At 36.2% G+C, this 16,356-nt stretch overlaps 1 protein-coding gene across 1 annotated transcript; it reads right to left on the reverse strand.

Moving 5' to 3' along the window:
- Positions 1-4,280: 4,280 nt before the first annotated feature.
- Positions 4,281-5,298, reverse strand: LOC127097504 (heavy metal-associated isoprenylated plant protein 39). Its single transcript, XM_051036001.1, has 3 exons — positions 4,987-5,298; positions 4,816-4,891; positions 4,281-4,702 (listed from the first exon to the last, which is right to left on the reverse strand). Exons 1-3 carry the CDS (start codon positions 4,990-4,992, stop codon positions 4,383-4,385), a joined length of 402 nt encoding a protein of 133 aa, XP_050891958.1. The 5' UTR covers positions 4,993-5,298; the 3' UTR covers positions 4,281-4,382.
- Positions 5,299-16,356: the final 11,058 nt, after the last annotated feature.

Below are 16,356 nucleotides of genomic sequence, written 5' to 3' on the forward strand. Positions count from 1 at the left end.
TAAACATGTATCCTGCTTGTGTGCAACTCATCCAAAATTCTTATCATCACCACTACATTTTTGTTGATTTTCTTGAAACTTGATTGAGTCTTCTTTTCTTCTTCAAGGAAATTAGACAAATCTTGAAAACAAACACAGAAAGCACAATTTAAACAAAATTATTAAACAAGCTTATTTAAACAACAAACTAATTATAAAGAACCAAAATCCAAAATTTATGGTAAAAACACCAACAAAATATCCCACATTAAAACAAACAGTGTGATCATTATAAGATAAAATGAATAAGAAAGCAATAAGATATATCATGTAAATGACTGAAAGCTTTTAAAAACATCACTCACTTATTGCAAGCTTTCTTTTCGGTCATCCACATTTTAATCAACCATTTTCTCATCTGATTCTTCACTTGATCATGTCTTTGTTTCCTCATATCCTTCTTCTTCATTATCAGCAGTTGTTGCCTGCCCTTAGTTACCTTGCCTGTCCTCAAGCCAGTTAATATGTGCCTGGAACGCTCCTGGTTCCATCACTTGTTGCTTGCCTCCTCAGGTCTCCCCATCCGCAACTAAAGTCTATACATAGAATCCTGCCTAAAGATAAAAGCTCTATGGTTGGACTCATTTTGGTCCCGAGTATGAGAAAAAGAAACTCTCATCCTTAGGTCCCAATCACTAAAACCATTATTAGTTGTATCTTGAGGGGTTATAGGTGTCAGCCAGGTTCCTCTAGTTCTCCTACGGGTACAATACCTAGAGATATATGCATCATTAATATGTCATGTGATAGTCTTGTGAACGTACCGTGGTAAAGCCATGCTTGTGCTCATTCACAATCCTATGATTAAACTAGGGTATACCAGAGGGCATGGAGGTTTTTCTCCTAGTTGACGACCATTTTCCACCACTATATTGAGTTCATTAGCTATAATGCGAGCCACATCCACATGTCTTCCCTTTACAAGGTGAAATAGAAGCTTTGCAGTGTTCAAGGTGAAGGTAGAAGTATGGATATTAGGTATGATATTATGCAGGATTAGAAGGAGAAAAACTTCCGCAACTGGAGATAGGTCATCTCTCTGATATCTAATGGGCACTCATTTTCTTTTCTTTTCATTTCTTCTGATTTTTCTATTTTTGTTCATCACTCATTTTTTCTCATTCCTTTCTCTTTCATTTTCAACTAATGCTTCTTTATTCTTTTGTTCTTCTTACTGCTCCTAACTTTCTTTTATCTATCCCTCTTATTTTTCAACCACAACTCTTTCTTTTTCTAGATTTTTATCGACTCCAGTTTCAATCATTCTACCGCTCTCAGTTGTAATTGCTATACAATGCCCTCTTGGATTGGTTTGCATGTTGGCGGTGAAGGTTCCTCCTTGTTAATCAACTAATTGTTTTGCAATTTGCCCAACTTGCATTTCAAGATTATTTATCGAAGCATCTATATTTTTCTGATTCGCAATTGATATTTGCATAAACTAATTCAAGGTGTCTTCCAATTTTTGAAGTTTTGTCCGGCTGTGGAAGATTTTTTATTGTAATTCTGATAAGGATTCATCATGTTCGATGGTCGTGTATCTTGTCTCCAACCTTGACCATAACTCGTGTTGTTTCCACATTAATAACCCTGATTACCTTGATATGGTGCCTGCTTCTGTTGTTGATTCCCTATATAACTCACTTCTCCACCAGCTGGAGGACAAATGCCAGTAGGATGGTCACCTGTTCAATGTTCGTAAAAAGTGATTTGTTCAAGTTTACTAGGTATCTGCTACATCTTCTTGAATTTTTGTGGAACTTTAGAAAGTTGCTTGTGGAGTTCTTCCACTGTTTGAGTAAGTAGCTTATTCTGAGCCAAAATCACATCATTCATTCCTAACTCGAGAATACCAACTTTTCGTTATGATGCACCTATGCTATAGTGAACTTGATGGTCTTTCAGTTACATTCGATCAATGATGGCTATTGCATCCTTTACACTATTAGACATTAAGGAATCACATGTTGTTGCATCTAACAAAAGTTTGGGATGCGCCTGAAGTCTGTTGCAGAAAATTTGAAGTTGTGTAATATCATCGAAACCATGACTATGACACTTCCTCAACATAGAATTGTAACGCTCTCATGCTTCACAAAGAGTTTCTATGGAACCTTAAGCAAACACGAAAATTGGGGTCTTTGCATCCATGAACTTGTTGTGCGGAAAGAACCGATTAAGAAACTTTTCTTCAAAAATATTTCAGTTGGTCATGATTTATGTTGGTTGGTGTAGATACCGATCCTTAGCTTTATCAATCAAAGAATGAGGAAATATTCTCATAAATACAGATTCATCTTCTTCTTTAGAAGCTCCAAGTGTACCGGTTAATTCACAGAATTTGGTGATATGAGTGTAAGGATCTTCATGATCAAGACCGGCGAAAGGATTCAAATAAATAATCTGAAGTAATCATGTCTTCAATATGGTAGCATTAAGATTCAATACTATGGTGAATATTAAACCTAAACCTATGTCTAGAGTTTAGCATCTAACATATGATTATCCTAGATCAAGATTCGAAGAGTATTTCTCAATAACGGTTCGAATCTATAAGTTAAACAAGGATAACATCAATATCAATAAATAACTAATTCATATATAACACCATGATCATAATAAATACATACGACATCGATGGATTATACCCAATCTCAACAAGAGAGAGATTTAGCTAATCATAATAGTTTTTATTACAAATGAGAAGAAATAAAGATGGATGAGCATCAATGATGATTTCCCAATGATTGATGCGTATCCAACTCGTATTCTTCAAGTTCTACTCTTCTCTTTGTCTCTCTCTGTCGAGTTGTTGCCTCGTCTGGTGAGCAACGTTTCTTCACCCTTAAGTATTCTAACTCAACATGTCAAACCACCTTGTCTCGCATGGAGAGAAAAATGCTTGAATGTCGATCTTCCTCGCTGCAGTCTCGTCTAGCAAGAATGGAACATTTTAATTCTAGAAAGTCTCTAAGTTGTCACGCTTGGTGCTCACTGAACTTTCGATGGGCGAGATGGATCACTTTTTCTTCTATTTGTCCACGCCTAAGCCTCGGTGTTAGCTTGTTGGGCGAGCTTTCTCCTGGGCCTCGCTAGAAGTTCGTCTGGCGTACATGTGAGATCTTTTCTTTCTTGCTTTGTGTTCCAGTCTTGGTTAATTGTGGAAATTCCTACACAATAACAAAGAAATCACAAAGCACAACACTTATATGTTTCAAACTTAAAACTAATCAATATTTAGGAATATCAATGGTAGAAAATGGTTATTCGAGTCAACAAGTGCCAAGATTTAATGCGGTCAAATACCATCTTTTGGCACTTATCAATAATGCATGAATTTTAAAAGAATGTGACATTGCTATTTAGATCAGTGGTTAACTTCGAGATTAAGAATAAATTAAAGTAAAATTGAGGTATATAAAGAACATTTTGAAGATATATATTCTTGGTGAATAGATATTTCCAACATAATGTGCAATTATTTTGTGTCCATTTGGAAAAGTTATAGGCATATGTTTGTTTCGTGAATTGTATGAAAAAATCTAATAAAAGCACACACATGGTCCGATGCACCGGAATCTAGTATATATAATGTATTTTTATGAAAAGGGTACTTGTTTTGGAGATGTTAGATGTGACCTGTGAGAAAAGGCTTGTGGTTGTCTTTCTTGTGATCATCTTTGGAATCTTGATGGAGTTGGCCTCTTGTCTTGTACCCTAGGGGAAATTCATGCTTGAAATAATAGTTTTCAACTGTGTGAGCTTTTTTTTTTTTTTCTATAATGACTGCAGAGCATGAAGTTCCTTGATAGCCATATGCTTTTTCCCCTGCCTTGATTGTCGTTGGCGTTATCTTTGGAGAAGCTTGAATTCTGAGAAGAAATAATGGTATAAACAATAAGAGAAGCAGGAATTGCATGAGGCTGAGGATCTTGCTGAATAACCATTGAATTAGTGTTGTTGAGAGAAGGAAGAGAATGTTATTAAGACCTTTGAGGAAACATGTAATGTACTCCAAATATTTGAATTTTTGCACATATAGACTAAAGGAGCTAGAACATATTAGAGAACATGTGCAAGAAGGGGTGGGACGAATGGATTCAAGTTTATCGTAGGATGAATTTATGACATGAAATCTCAAACTTTGAATGTCAAGTACTTGGACTAGAAAAAACAAAAGCAAAAAAGATAGTAATTGGTTAATGATTTGTACATGGGATTGGAAACAGAGCAAAAATAAGTGAGAAGTTTTCAACACACAATTTATTTTATAGGTAAAATGTTAGTGGTTACTTTCTTAAACAAACACAAATACAATAACTTTTTATCATAGTACAGAAAACTTAGATGATGACACAGCTATTAGGATCCTCTTCAACGCTAACAACACCGTAATAAGGATTATATTGTGGTTTCATCTGATGATTATAATAAGCATGTGTTCCATAGAACATGAATGGATCAATAATATTTATTTTTGTTGAATCTTTCTTATCATCTTCCTTCTTTTTAGGTTCTTCTTTCTTTTCCTCTTTAGCTGCTCCAACGGAGATGATTTCAGCATGACAAAACTTTCTTAGCTTGGCCACTACTTTTACTGCATCAACATCTCCAATAAAGGTTAGTTTCTTGTCTTTCATGTCCATTGAAACAGATTCAACCCCTGCAATAATATTACAAATAAAATCTCAGTATATATATCACTAAAACAATTCAATTCAATATAATTTCATTTCATTAAACAAACAAAAAGCATAATTCCAATAAATTAAATACCTGAAATGCCAGAGACAGCTCTCATAGCTTTTTGCTTGATTTTGTCTTCATGTATCTCCAACTTTAACACTACTTTCTGTCACACAAAAATTAACTAGTTGTTAGGATTGAAAATTCATGGTTGAACTTTTGCATAAGAAATGCAAATAATCAGGTTTAGCTATTACTGACCTTCATTGTTATGGAACTAAGGTAGAAGAAGTCTTGATGCAAATTGCAGTAGAATATAGAGATGCAGTGAAGATATGGTAGTTCAAATTGAAACTAAGTTATGAAGTAAAGATCATTGTTGGAGGCTTTTTATAATAATGAAGGAAGAGTTGATGTAAGAGGCAGGTCAACCCAACTAAGTCACGGCAAATAGTGTGTTGTTTTCTACGAAACTTAAGCAGCAGATATAAAGGACTTTTTCCGATATACCGTTACTTCGTGGAAAACTGGAACCTACATAATACAAATTCATGTGGGAAACTTATTATTTTAGATATGACTGGTTCTACGGTGACTTGAATTGATTTTATTGGATCATAAAAAATTAAAACAAAAATTAGTATCGTACAAAATCTAACATTCATTGATACTGACTTTGGTCGGACAGATGCTACAAGGATTGGTGTAGTCAAGCTTATCTAAGCTTTAAGGTTTTTTTAATTTATTTATAAATTATGTATTCTCTTTGCGCAACTACATGAGTATGGTTAGGTTCGAATCTAGGATCTTTGATTAAGGTAGAAAAGACTTCAACCATCTCAATCAAGTGTTTTTGAATAGCTTGAAGGTATTTTAAAGGAAAAGAAGACCACGTATAGGACTAATTCAGAATGAAAGAGAAAAAAGTTAACTTATGTCATTTAGTATAACATACTTGTACTCAATATGAATTATTATGTAAAGTGTTTTCTCTGGGAATCAGAAATGGATATGGTTGGAAAATTGATGATCTTGAATGATGACCCCGATCTCTTTTACGGCGGTGCGGAACGGACTTGTATGGTTAGTACTCTAATGCCCATGTCAGTTCTGCTGGTGCATAAGGTTATATTGATGAACAATAGAAATAAGAAAGAGAAGAGAGAATAATAACAAACTTCCCCTCACTACGCCAAAAACTGGAATAGACAGCGCACCTTAGAGGGCGCTTTCTTAAAGAAGCGCACTCTAAAGTGAAGAGAAAAATAAGGAGGAATAGACAGCGCACTTTAGAGGACGCTTTTGAAACAAAGCGCCCTCTAAAGTGAAGCAAAAAAATAATGAGGAAATGGAGGGACACCAATAGAGGGCGCGTTTATGAAAGCGCCCTCTAAGGGTACCCTTAGAGGGCGCTTTTAAAAAAGCGCTCTCTAAGTCCATGTACAACAACGCACTTTAGAGAGCGCTTGTGTAACAAAACGCCCTCTAAAGTGAAGCGAAAAAATAATGAGGAAATGGAGGGACAACAATAGAGGGCGCGTTTATGAAAGCGCCCTCTAAGGATACCCTTAGAGGGCGCTTTTAAAAAAGCGCTCTCTAAATCCATGTACAACAGCGCACTTTAGAGAGCGCTTGTGTAACAAAGCGCCCTCTAAAGTGAAGCGAAAAAATAATGAGGAAATGGAGGGACAACAATAGAGGGCGCGTTTACGCAAGCGCCCTCTAAGGATACCCTTAGAGGGCGCTTCTAAGGAAGCGCTCTCTAAGTCCATGTACAACAACGCACTTTAGAGGGCGCTTTATTACAAAAGCGTTGTCTAAAGTGAAGCGAAAAAATAAGGAGCAATAGACAGCGCACCTTAGAGGGCGCTTTTTTTCCACAAGCGCCCTCTAAGGTCCCGTTTAGTAAACATTAAAATTATAACATACTGCGCGTTTTGTTATTTCACTCTCTGTTATTTTCGTTCTTTTTCACGTTAGGGTTCTAAGGCGTTCTCCTTCCACCTCTGTTAGATCTACGACGTTTCCTCCTTCTGGCACCAAAGGTACGTTTGTTTCGTTTTAGCTTTGCCCTATTTCTTGCTTTGTTTTAGCTTTGCCCCATTTCAGTTTTTTGTTATTGTTGTCTATGCGTTGTCTATGCTACGTTTGTTTCAACCTGTAAAGTTTCAATATTCATAGTCATTTTAAATTTGATAGCGCATGCGTTAAATTTCAAGCCCTACGTTTGTTTGGGTTTATTAGGCAATTTCAAGCCCTATGAATATCTAATTTTGTGTCAACACCAATATCATTAGAAACCTAGGTCCGAATGTGTTTGAACTCTTCTGAAATTGTTTTTTGTTTATTCTAATTAGTAATGGATAATACATGGATGTCTTCCAATCGATTGTCGAGAGAGTACGAGAATGGGGTATTAGAATTCGTTAAGTTTGCCGTTGCGAACGCCGAAGACCCCAGTAGAATGATATGTCCTTGCTTGGGTTGTTGTTATGGGAAACGGGTTGACGCAGTTCAGTTGACATCGCATCTAATGAGGCATGGAATTGATCGAAGTTATACATGTTGGAATTTGCATGGTGAGAAAAGTAACGAAAATGTTGAACCGGGGGATAGTACGACCTATGCCTCAAACTATAGTGGCGCAGATACATACGATTGTGATCGAGTTGAAGAGATTGCAGAAGCACTTGAAGGAGATCTTAAGGATTGTCCCGAAATGTTTGAGAGGTTGGTAAGTGATGCAGAGAAACCTTTGTATGATGGTTGCACTAAATTCACAAGATTGTCTGCGGTATTAAAGTTGTACAACTTAAAGGCGGGCAATGGGTGGTCGGATAAAAGTTTCACAGAGTTATTAGCCCTTTTGAAAGATATGCTTCCTGAGGATAATGTTCTTCCCAATCGAACAAATGAGACCAAAAAGATGTTGTGCTCTATTGGCATGAGCTATGATAAGATACATGCATGTCCAAACGATTGCGTTTTGTTTCGAAATGAGTATGCATCGTTAAATGAGTGTCCTAAATGCGGTGTCTCGCGATATAAGAACAAGTTGTCTCCAGCAAAGATCTTGTGGTATTTTCCTGTTATTCCGAGATTTAGACGCATGTTTCGTAGTGAAACCGATTCAAGACATTTGACCTGGCATGCAGATGAAAGAATTATAGATGGAAAGTATCGACATCCGGCAGATTCACCACAGTGGTTGAAAATTGATAATGATTATCCTGAATTTGGAGAAGAATCAAGAAACCTTCGCTTGGCATTATCTACTGATGGAATGAACCCACACGGTATCCAGAGTATCTCACACAGTACATGGCCTGTGATTATTATGATTTATAACCTACCTCCATGGCTATGTATGAAGCGTAAGTACATGATGTTGTCTATGTTGATTTCTGGACCTAAACAACCAGGGAATGACATAGACGTGTACTTGAAGCCCTTAATCGAAGATTTAAAGATTTTGTGGGAGACCGGTGTGGAGGTTTATGATGGATATAGGAAAGAAAGTTTCAACTTGAGGGCGATGTTGTTTGGCACAATTAATGATTTTCCTGCATACGGAAATCTATCAGGGTATAGCATAAAAGGTCAATGTGCGTGTCCTATTTGTGAAGATAAAACAGATTGGAAGCGCTTGGAGTTTGGTCAGAAGAATGTCTTTCTCGGTCATCGGAGATTCTTAAATTCAAATCATCACTACCGTGGATGGAGAAAGGGGTTCAATGGAGAGACAGAACAAGGCAGAGCTCCACCTATATTGACGGGTGATCAAATTTTTGAAAAGGTGAAAGATTTGGATACTCAGTTTGGCAAGCCTTTTGCCCACACACTTGTCAAAAGTGGGAGGAAGAAGAGGTCAGTTTTTTTTGAATTGCCGTATTGGAAGTCCTTGTATGTGAGACATTTTCTTGATGTTATGCATATTGAAAAAAATGTATTTGAAAGTGTTATTGGCACGTTACTCAATATACAAGGAAAGTCTAAGGATGGCCTTAAGGCAAGAAAGGACTTGATAGCGATGGGAATAAGAACTGAATTAGGACCCTTGAAGAAAGGAAAACGAACATATCTACCGCCTGCTGCTTATACTCTATCTAGAAAAAAGAAAAAAACATTGTGTAAGTTTCTAAGTGAAGTTAAAGTTCCAGAAGGGTACTCTTCAGATATTAGAAGACTTGTGTCTATGAAAGACCTCAAGTTAAAGAGTTTAAAGACCCATGATTGCCATGTTATAATGGAACATTTTCTCCCAATAGGTATACGTTCTATTCTTCCAGAAAAAGTAAGAAGCTCTATAACTAAGTTGTGTTCTTTCTTCAAGTCAATTTGCAGTAAGGTGATCAATCCTGCGATCTTACCAATGTTGCAAAAAGAAATCGTTATTACTTTGTGTGAGCTTGAAATGTTTTTTCCTCCATCATTTTTTGACATAATGGTACATCTAGTTGTTCATCTTGTGAAAGAGACACAATTGTGTGGACCAGCTTATATGAGATGGATGTACCCTGTTGAACGTTATATGAAAATATTAAAAGGGTACGTGAAGAACCGAAGTCGACCAGAAGGTTGTATGGTTGAAAGATACATTGTTGAAGAAGCGATTGAGTTTTGTACTGAATATTTGTCTAATGTTCAGTCAATCGGACTCCCCAAGTCTCAGCTTGTCGAAAAGAAAGAAGGAAAAAATCTAATTGGAAATAAAATCGTGGCAGTATCAAGGGTCGAACGGGATCAAGTGCATTTGTATGTTCTGCACAATGAGAATGAGGTTGAGCCGTATGTTGAAATTCACAAGGATGTTCTCCGAGGTTTAAATCCCAATAGAAATGAAAATTGGATAGTACGAGAGCACAATTGATGTTTTATACCTTGGTTTAAGGATCATATTTATTCAAAGTATTATTCAGATCCCGCTTCAATAACAGAAAGGTTGAGATGCTTAGCATATGGTCCAAGTTTCCATGTTTTTTCTTATAGCGCATACGCGATTAATGGATACACATTTTATACCAAAGAACAAGATGATAAAAGTACTATGCAGAATAGTGGTGTCACCGTGGTAGCTGAAGCAATGCACATATCAAGTGTGAAGGACTTAAACCCCAAATTTGCAAATCTGTCGTATTTTGGTGTTATCGAGCGCATTTGGGTGTTTGATTATGAGAAGTTTCAGATTCCTATATTTGGTTGCAAGTGGGTTGAAAATAATAACGGCATTCGAATGGATAAGTCAGGATTTTTGCAAGTGGATCTTAATAGGGTGGGATACAAAGATGAGTCTTTTATTCTAGCCTCTCAAGCTAGACAAGTGTTCTATGTCAATGATCCGAAAAGTACGAAATGGTCTATAGTTCTTTTTTCCAACAAAGTAATTGATGAAAACACTGGAGATCAAGGTGATGATATTGATGTTGAGATTGAATCGTTTACCAGAAATGATCAAGATGAGAATAATATATCAAATGTTTCATATATTAGAAATGATCATAATGAGGGTATTTGGATCAATCCAACCGTCCGTGTTGTTAAGAGACATGTAGAACATATTCCAACCAAGAAAAGAAAGAGAACTTAGTGAAAAAGGTACAGGTCAAATGATTTTAATTGTTTTCTTTATTACAGGTAAAATGACTTTTATGATTTTAATTGTTTTTACATTTGTCATCTGATTTTAATTGTTTTCTTTTTTACAGGTAAAATGGCTATTATGAAGTCAATCATTTGTGCAAGGGGCAAGGGATGCTCAAAAGTATCAATTGATATTTGTTTAGATGATGATGCTGGATATTTGAAAGTATCCCTCTACGACATTGGTTTCCTTGTTCGACAACATATTCCGATTACATGTGATAATTGGAGAAGTCCGGACTTGAAGGTTGGCAAAGAAAAAATATGGTCGGAGATACAGGCTTGTGTCTCAATAGAGGATGGGTATCTACTTAAAGTTACTTTTGTAGTGGTCCAAAAGAGACATCACACCCGTCTCTTTCCTGTCAACCCCAAAGAGACCGATAGAAGTGGAAAAATTATGCCAGGTTTTTTCAATATATTTCTCAATGCAGCTGGTATATATTATCATTTGAATTTATCACTTTTTGCTGATTTTGTTGTTCTAAATTGTCAAAGGAACCGTGGTAGACACCGGCATTTGTCACCCTAGGGAATTTGATTTTTACCTTAACAGCCATGCAGGAATTCAGGTAATATTAGCTATGTCATTTAACTTTATGCCATTGTTTACTATTTGTTGCTCAATCGCCTTTTGACAGTTCTGTGTTATTTGCATTTGGACGTGTTCTTTTTGTAGGGGACTACTTATGCTGCCATCTGTTGTTTTGGTTGAGCCTTATTTTGTATGGATGTGCGATAGAACTACTAGACAGCTTTTGGATATACAGAACATGTTTGCCACCATGGGTGGATGGGCGTTTTTGTTTAGTATTGGTTAGAACTACTAGACAGCTTTTGGATACAGTGGTCACTGGGTGTTGGTTGCTATGTTTTATTCTCTTAATTGTAGTACTTTGAGAATATGTTGTTGTATATTGTTGATCAAAGAATCATATATTAATGTTGTATATATGGAGGATTAATGTTGTATATAAATGGATTCATGTTGTATATATCAATGGATTAATGGTGTATAACATTGGATTAAAGGATGAAATCAATATGAATTTTACACTTTTGCAGCATGCGAACAGGTTACCAAATAAATATATATCCACTGTTTTTCAAACAAATTTTTGTAAAATAACTAACACATTAGAGAGCGCTTTGTCCAGAAAGCGCCCTCTAAACACTTTACAATGACAACTTTAGAGGGCGCTTTTTCCTGAAAGCACCCTCTAAACACTTTACATTGATAACTTTAGAGGGCGCTTTTTCCTGAAAGCGCCCTCTAAACACTTTACAATGACAACTTTAGAGGGCGCTTTTTCCTGAAAGCGCCCTCTAAACACTTTACACTGACAACTTTAGAGGGCGCTTTTACCAGAAAGCGCCCTCTAAGGTGTCCCTCTATGGACCACTCCAGAGGGCGTTTTTTTCTTAAAGCGCACTATAATGTGGCCACTTTAGACAGCGCTTTCTCCAGGAGAACAAAGCGTTGTATTTACCTATGCCAGCGCCAGATTAGAGAGCGCTTAAAAGCGCTGTTATAGGCCAAAATAAGCGCCCTCTTTTCCCTTATTTGGCGTAGTGCCTACTCTTAAAATAGTTACAAAATGGGTGCACACACACACACTACTGCAGACTGCAAAAGGAATAAAAAGTACAATTTGTTCACACCACTCACTTGCTTAGATACAAGTGGAACTTTAGGAGAAATACTAAAATACCCTATAACAAACTTTGTCTGAAAATATGAATTAATTCTAACAGCATCCCTTAATTCATATTTAGTTTAACCAAAACTAACAACACCAATTTCATCCCTCAAGCGGAGAAATTGATCTGTCTTGATCGCCTTCGTCAGAACATATGTCAGTTGCTTCTTAGTGCTACAGTGCACAACTTCTATTACTCCATTCTGAATTTGATTTCTCAGAAAGTGATACTTAGTCTCAATATGCTTGCTTCTCCCATGCAGCATTGGGCTCTTGGTAAGATTGATTGCAGACTTGTTATCAATCATCAGCTTCAGGGGCTTGTTTACTTTGATCTTCAGATCCAACAGTAAATTCAGAAGCCACACAGCTTGACATGCAGTCATAGCACCTGCAATATATTCTACTTCACAGGTTCACAAAACAATATTTGGTTGCTTCTTAGAACACCAAGAAATAGGACTTCCCATAAACTTAAACAAGTATCCATAAGTACTTCTTCTGTCAACTCTGTCTCCACACCAATCAAACTCTGAGTAATTCAGAAGTTCTAAGTCAGTTTCAGCACCAGAAGGGAACAAAACTCCATACTTCAGAGTTTCCTTTATATACCTCAGAATCATGACAACAACTTGCTAATGAGACCACTTTGATTTACTCATAAACCTACTCATCATTCTAACTGCATAGTAAATATTAGGTCTGGTATTACAAAAATACCTCAGAGACCCAACCAACTGCTTGAATGTTGTCGCATCTACATCATCACCAACAGAATCAGAATCCAATTTCTGATTTATATCAGCAAGTTTGACAACAACTTTATAATTCAGTAGCTCAAACCTCTTCAAAAGCTCAAGCTCAAATTTCTGCTGATGTAAAATTATGCCTTTCTCAGAGTAGATAATCTCTATCCCTAAAAAATAAACCATATTTCCTAGATCAGACATCTCAAATTCATTCGTCAGCTCCTTCTTGAAATTAGCTATCTCATGTTCACAACTTCCTGTTAGCAATATGTCATCAACTTACAGACACACCAGAATCATATTTCCTTCAGAAGCATGATGAACATAGACACCATACTCCATCTCATATTTATGAAATCCATGCTTCTTGAAAAATGAATCAATTTTCAGATTCCAAGCTATAGGGGTTTGCTTCAGTCTATATAAAACTTTGTATAATCTATACATCATCCATTCTTAATTATTTTTCTCAAATCTAGGAGGTTGTGACATATAAACCTCTTCTTAGAATGGACCGTTCAGAAATGCAAATTTCACATCTAAATCCATCAGAGGCCAATTCCTGTTAGCATTTATCGCAATCACCAGCCTGATTGTTTCTTGTCTTGCTACATGCACAAACACTTCAAAGTAATCTAACCCAGATTTCTGCATAAAATCTCTCAGAACTAACCTTGCTTTGTGTTTTCAAATTAATCCATCTGGCTTTAAATTCACCTTATATATTCATCTCATGCTGATGGCTTTCTTGTTCTTTGGAAGTTTTGTCAGCTTTCAAGTCTTGTTTCTCTCTATGGAATCAAGTTCTTCTTTCATGGACTTCTGCCAGACATTCTACTTGAGAGCTTCTTCCGTACTCACAGGTTCAGAGTCTACTAACATGGCACACTGAATAACTTCGCCTTCAAAATCTACTTCAATATCGTGCAACATGTCAAACTCTACAAACCTTCTATGAATGTTTATGATTCTTTGTGGCCTATGAACTTGTTCATAACCTTCTAATTCTGGAACATTATCAGATGTTGGAACTCCAGAAATAACGATTTTAGAATCATGACCACCTTTAGAATCAGGAATATTCCCAGAATCTGGACTACCACCAGAATCCGAATGACCATCAGAATCAGGATCACCAGAATCTGAATCACCATCAGAATCAATATCGCCTTCTGATTCTAACTCACTCTCAGAATCATTTTCAGGCTCTGACTCATCTTCAGAATCAGAATCAATATCTTCAAAAGTTAACTCTGTATCGGAGTTGGATTGAGACTTGTTCCAATCTCATATTTCTGACTCTTTCACAACAACATATATGTTGACTTCAACCTTATTAGTGAATGGACAATAAAGCTTATAGGCACTTGTACTGTGATACCCAGCAATAACATCACATTTCTTCTATCATCCGACTTCTTTCTAGTTGCATTTGGAACATGTTTATAACAGACAGAACCAAATACTCTGAAATCAATCACACTTTGCTTATCTCCAGTCCACCTTTCAAAAGGAACAATTTCCTTCAGCTTCTTGGTTGGACACCTGTTGAGCACATATGCTACAGTGACAACAACTTCTCCCCCACAAAGTGTTAGGAAGCTTTTTCTCCTTCAGCATGCTCCTTGCCATATCAAGCAAAGTACAATTTCTCCTTTCATGAGGACCATTGTGTTGAGGAGTATATGGAGCAATCATTTCATGCCCAATTTCATTCTCCTCATAGAACTTCTTGAACAATATAGAGTTATAATCACCTTCACCATCAGTTTTGAGAATCTTCAGAGTCTGGCCACTCTGTTTTTAAGCCTTGATTATGAATTTCTTAATTCAGCAAACACCTCGTGTTTGAACTTTATGAGGGATACTCATGTCATCCTTGTGAACTCGTCCACAAATTACACAAAGTATTTATTACCTCCTAGTGAAGGTTCTAGAAATGGTCCACACACATCATAATGCACTGCTCCCAAAGCATGTTTTTCTCTTGGAGATACTTCTGATGCAAATGATAGTCTTGGTTGCTTCTCTCTCATGCACACATTGAATGATTTTTCTGGTTAGTTAATTGCAGGAATTCCACGTACTAGTTTCTTTGAATTCAGATGCCCTAAGCTTCTGAAGTTCAAATGACCAAATCTTTTGTGCCATAACTCACTTTCCTTCACGACACTTGTTGCGCTAAGGCATTCAAATTTTGTAGTTTTAAAATAACATACATATTGGAATCATCCAACGATTCCAGTTCTTGCCATCGAACACTAGAAGCTTGGTGCTCATATTGTTTATGTTCATCTTCAACCTTGTGCAATACACTCATATCTCACCTAAACACAGTGTTTCCCAATCCCGGAAAATTAAGATATGTGATTATGTTATGATTCTGAACAGAAATTCATCATGAATTCTCCGAACAAAAATCAATCAGACAACGTCTCACTGTTTAACTCGTGTTTCCCGTGGTGTTTCCTTGTGGATCTGAACCGAAGCTCTAGATATCAATCGTTGGTGCATAATGTGATATTGATGAACAATGGAAATAAGAAAGAAGAGAGAATAATAACAAATTTCTACTATTCTTAAAATGGTTACAAAATGGGTGCACACACACACACACACACTGTTGCAGACTGCAAAAGGAATAAAAGGTAGAATTTGTTCACACCACTCACTTGCTTAAATACAAGTGGAACTTTAGGAAAAATACTAAAATATCCTCTAACAAACTTTGTCTACAAATTTATGAAAATATGAATTAATTCTAACAAGTTCAAGATTCAAGATGTGTATGGTGAAAAATGGAGATCATAGATTGTACCTTTCTTTTAGTATGTGAACTAGTTTTATACTGATCAGTTGGAAAATGGAGTGGCTTTTAGATGGATCAGGCTTTAGTTATTTGGACCTTTGGCCTGTACTGATCAGTTTTCTGTTGTATACTGTGAAATTTTATAAACAATTGTTAGACTCTTATTAAAGGTTACTTATAGGATAACCTAGAAAATTCTAGGACATAATGCTAAAGACTCTATTTTATAGTTTTAGTGGAAATTAAATTGATTTTGACTTGGTCGAAATAGTTGTAAAAGGGTATGAAAACGTGATTTTCGACAGTAATAAAAGGCAAAGATTTTGTAAAACGAAGGTAAAGTGACAATGTAGTTAAACACAATATGAAGGTAACTAAGCAATAAATCATAAACTGAAATGAAAACTTTGCATTTAAATAAAAGACGGTGTTTCAGGATTCATAGTTTCTCTCAGTTAACTCTTTTCTCTCAGGTAACTTTGGATTTATATAGTACTTTGAATATTTGTGATATTTTGTAATGAAATCAAAAGAATACCTCTGGATTCTAACATTAGAATCTCTATTTATACAAGTGTAAAATAATTGCTTCCTAACGTTCACTTCTTCATCCTTCACCAAATAGACTCTTGCATGCACTTCGCTTTTGATTTCCCTCCACGTGTTCTTTAGGATGAGACTGATAAGTAGTTACTTATTTTGAAACAAAAGTCTCTCGCACCCGAATAACTGC

Source organism: Lathyrus oleraceus, chromosome 6 (genome assembly GCF_024323335.1).
Source record: "Lathyrus oleraceus cultivar Zhongwan6 chromosome 6, CAAS_Psat_ZW6_1.0, whole genome shotgun sequence".
NCBI classification, from domain to species: domain Eukaryota; kingdom Viridiplantae; phylum Streptophyta; class Magnoliopsida; order Fabales; family Fabaceae; genus Lathyrus; species Lathyrus oleraceus.

Coding starts and splice junctions, on each gene's coding strand:
- LOC127097504 (XM_051036001.1), bottom strand. Junction 4,703..4,815: donor AGCTGTCTCTGGCATTTCAG/GTATTTAATTTA, acceptor ATATTATTGCAG/GGGTTGAATCTGTTTCAATG.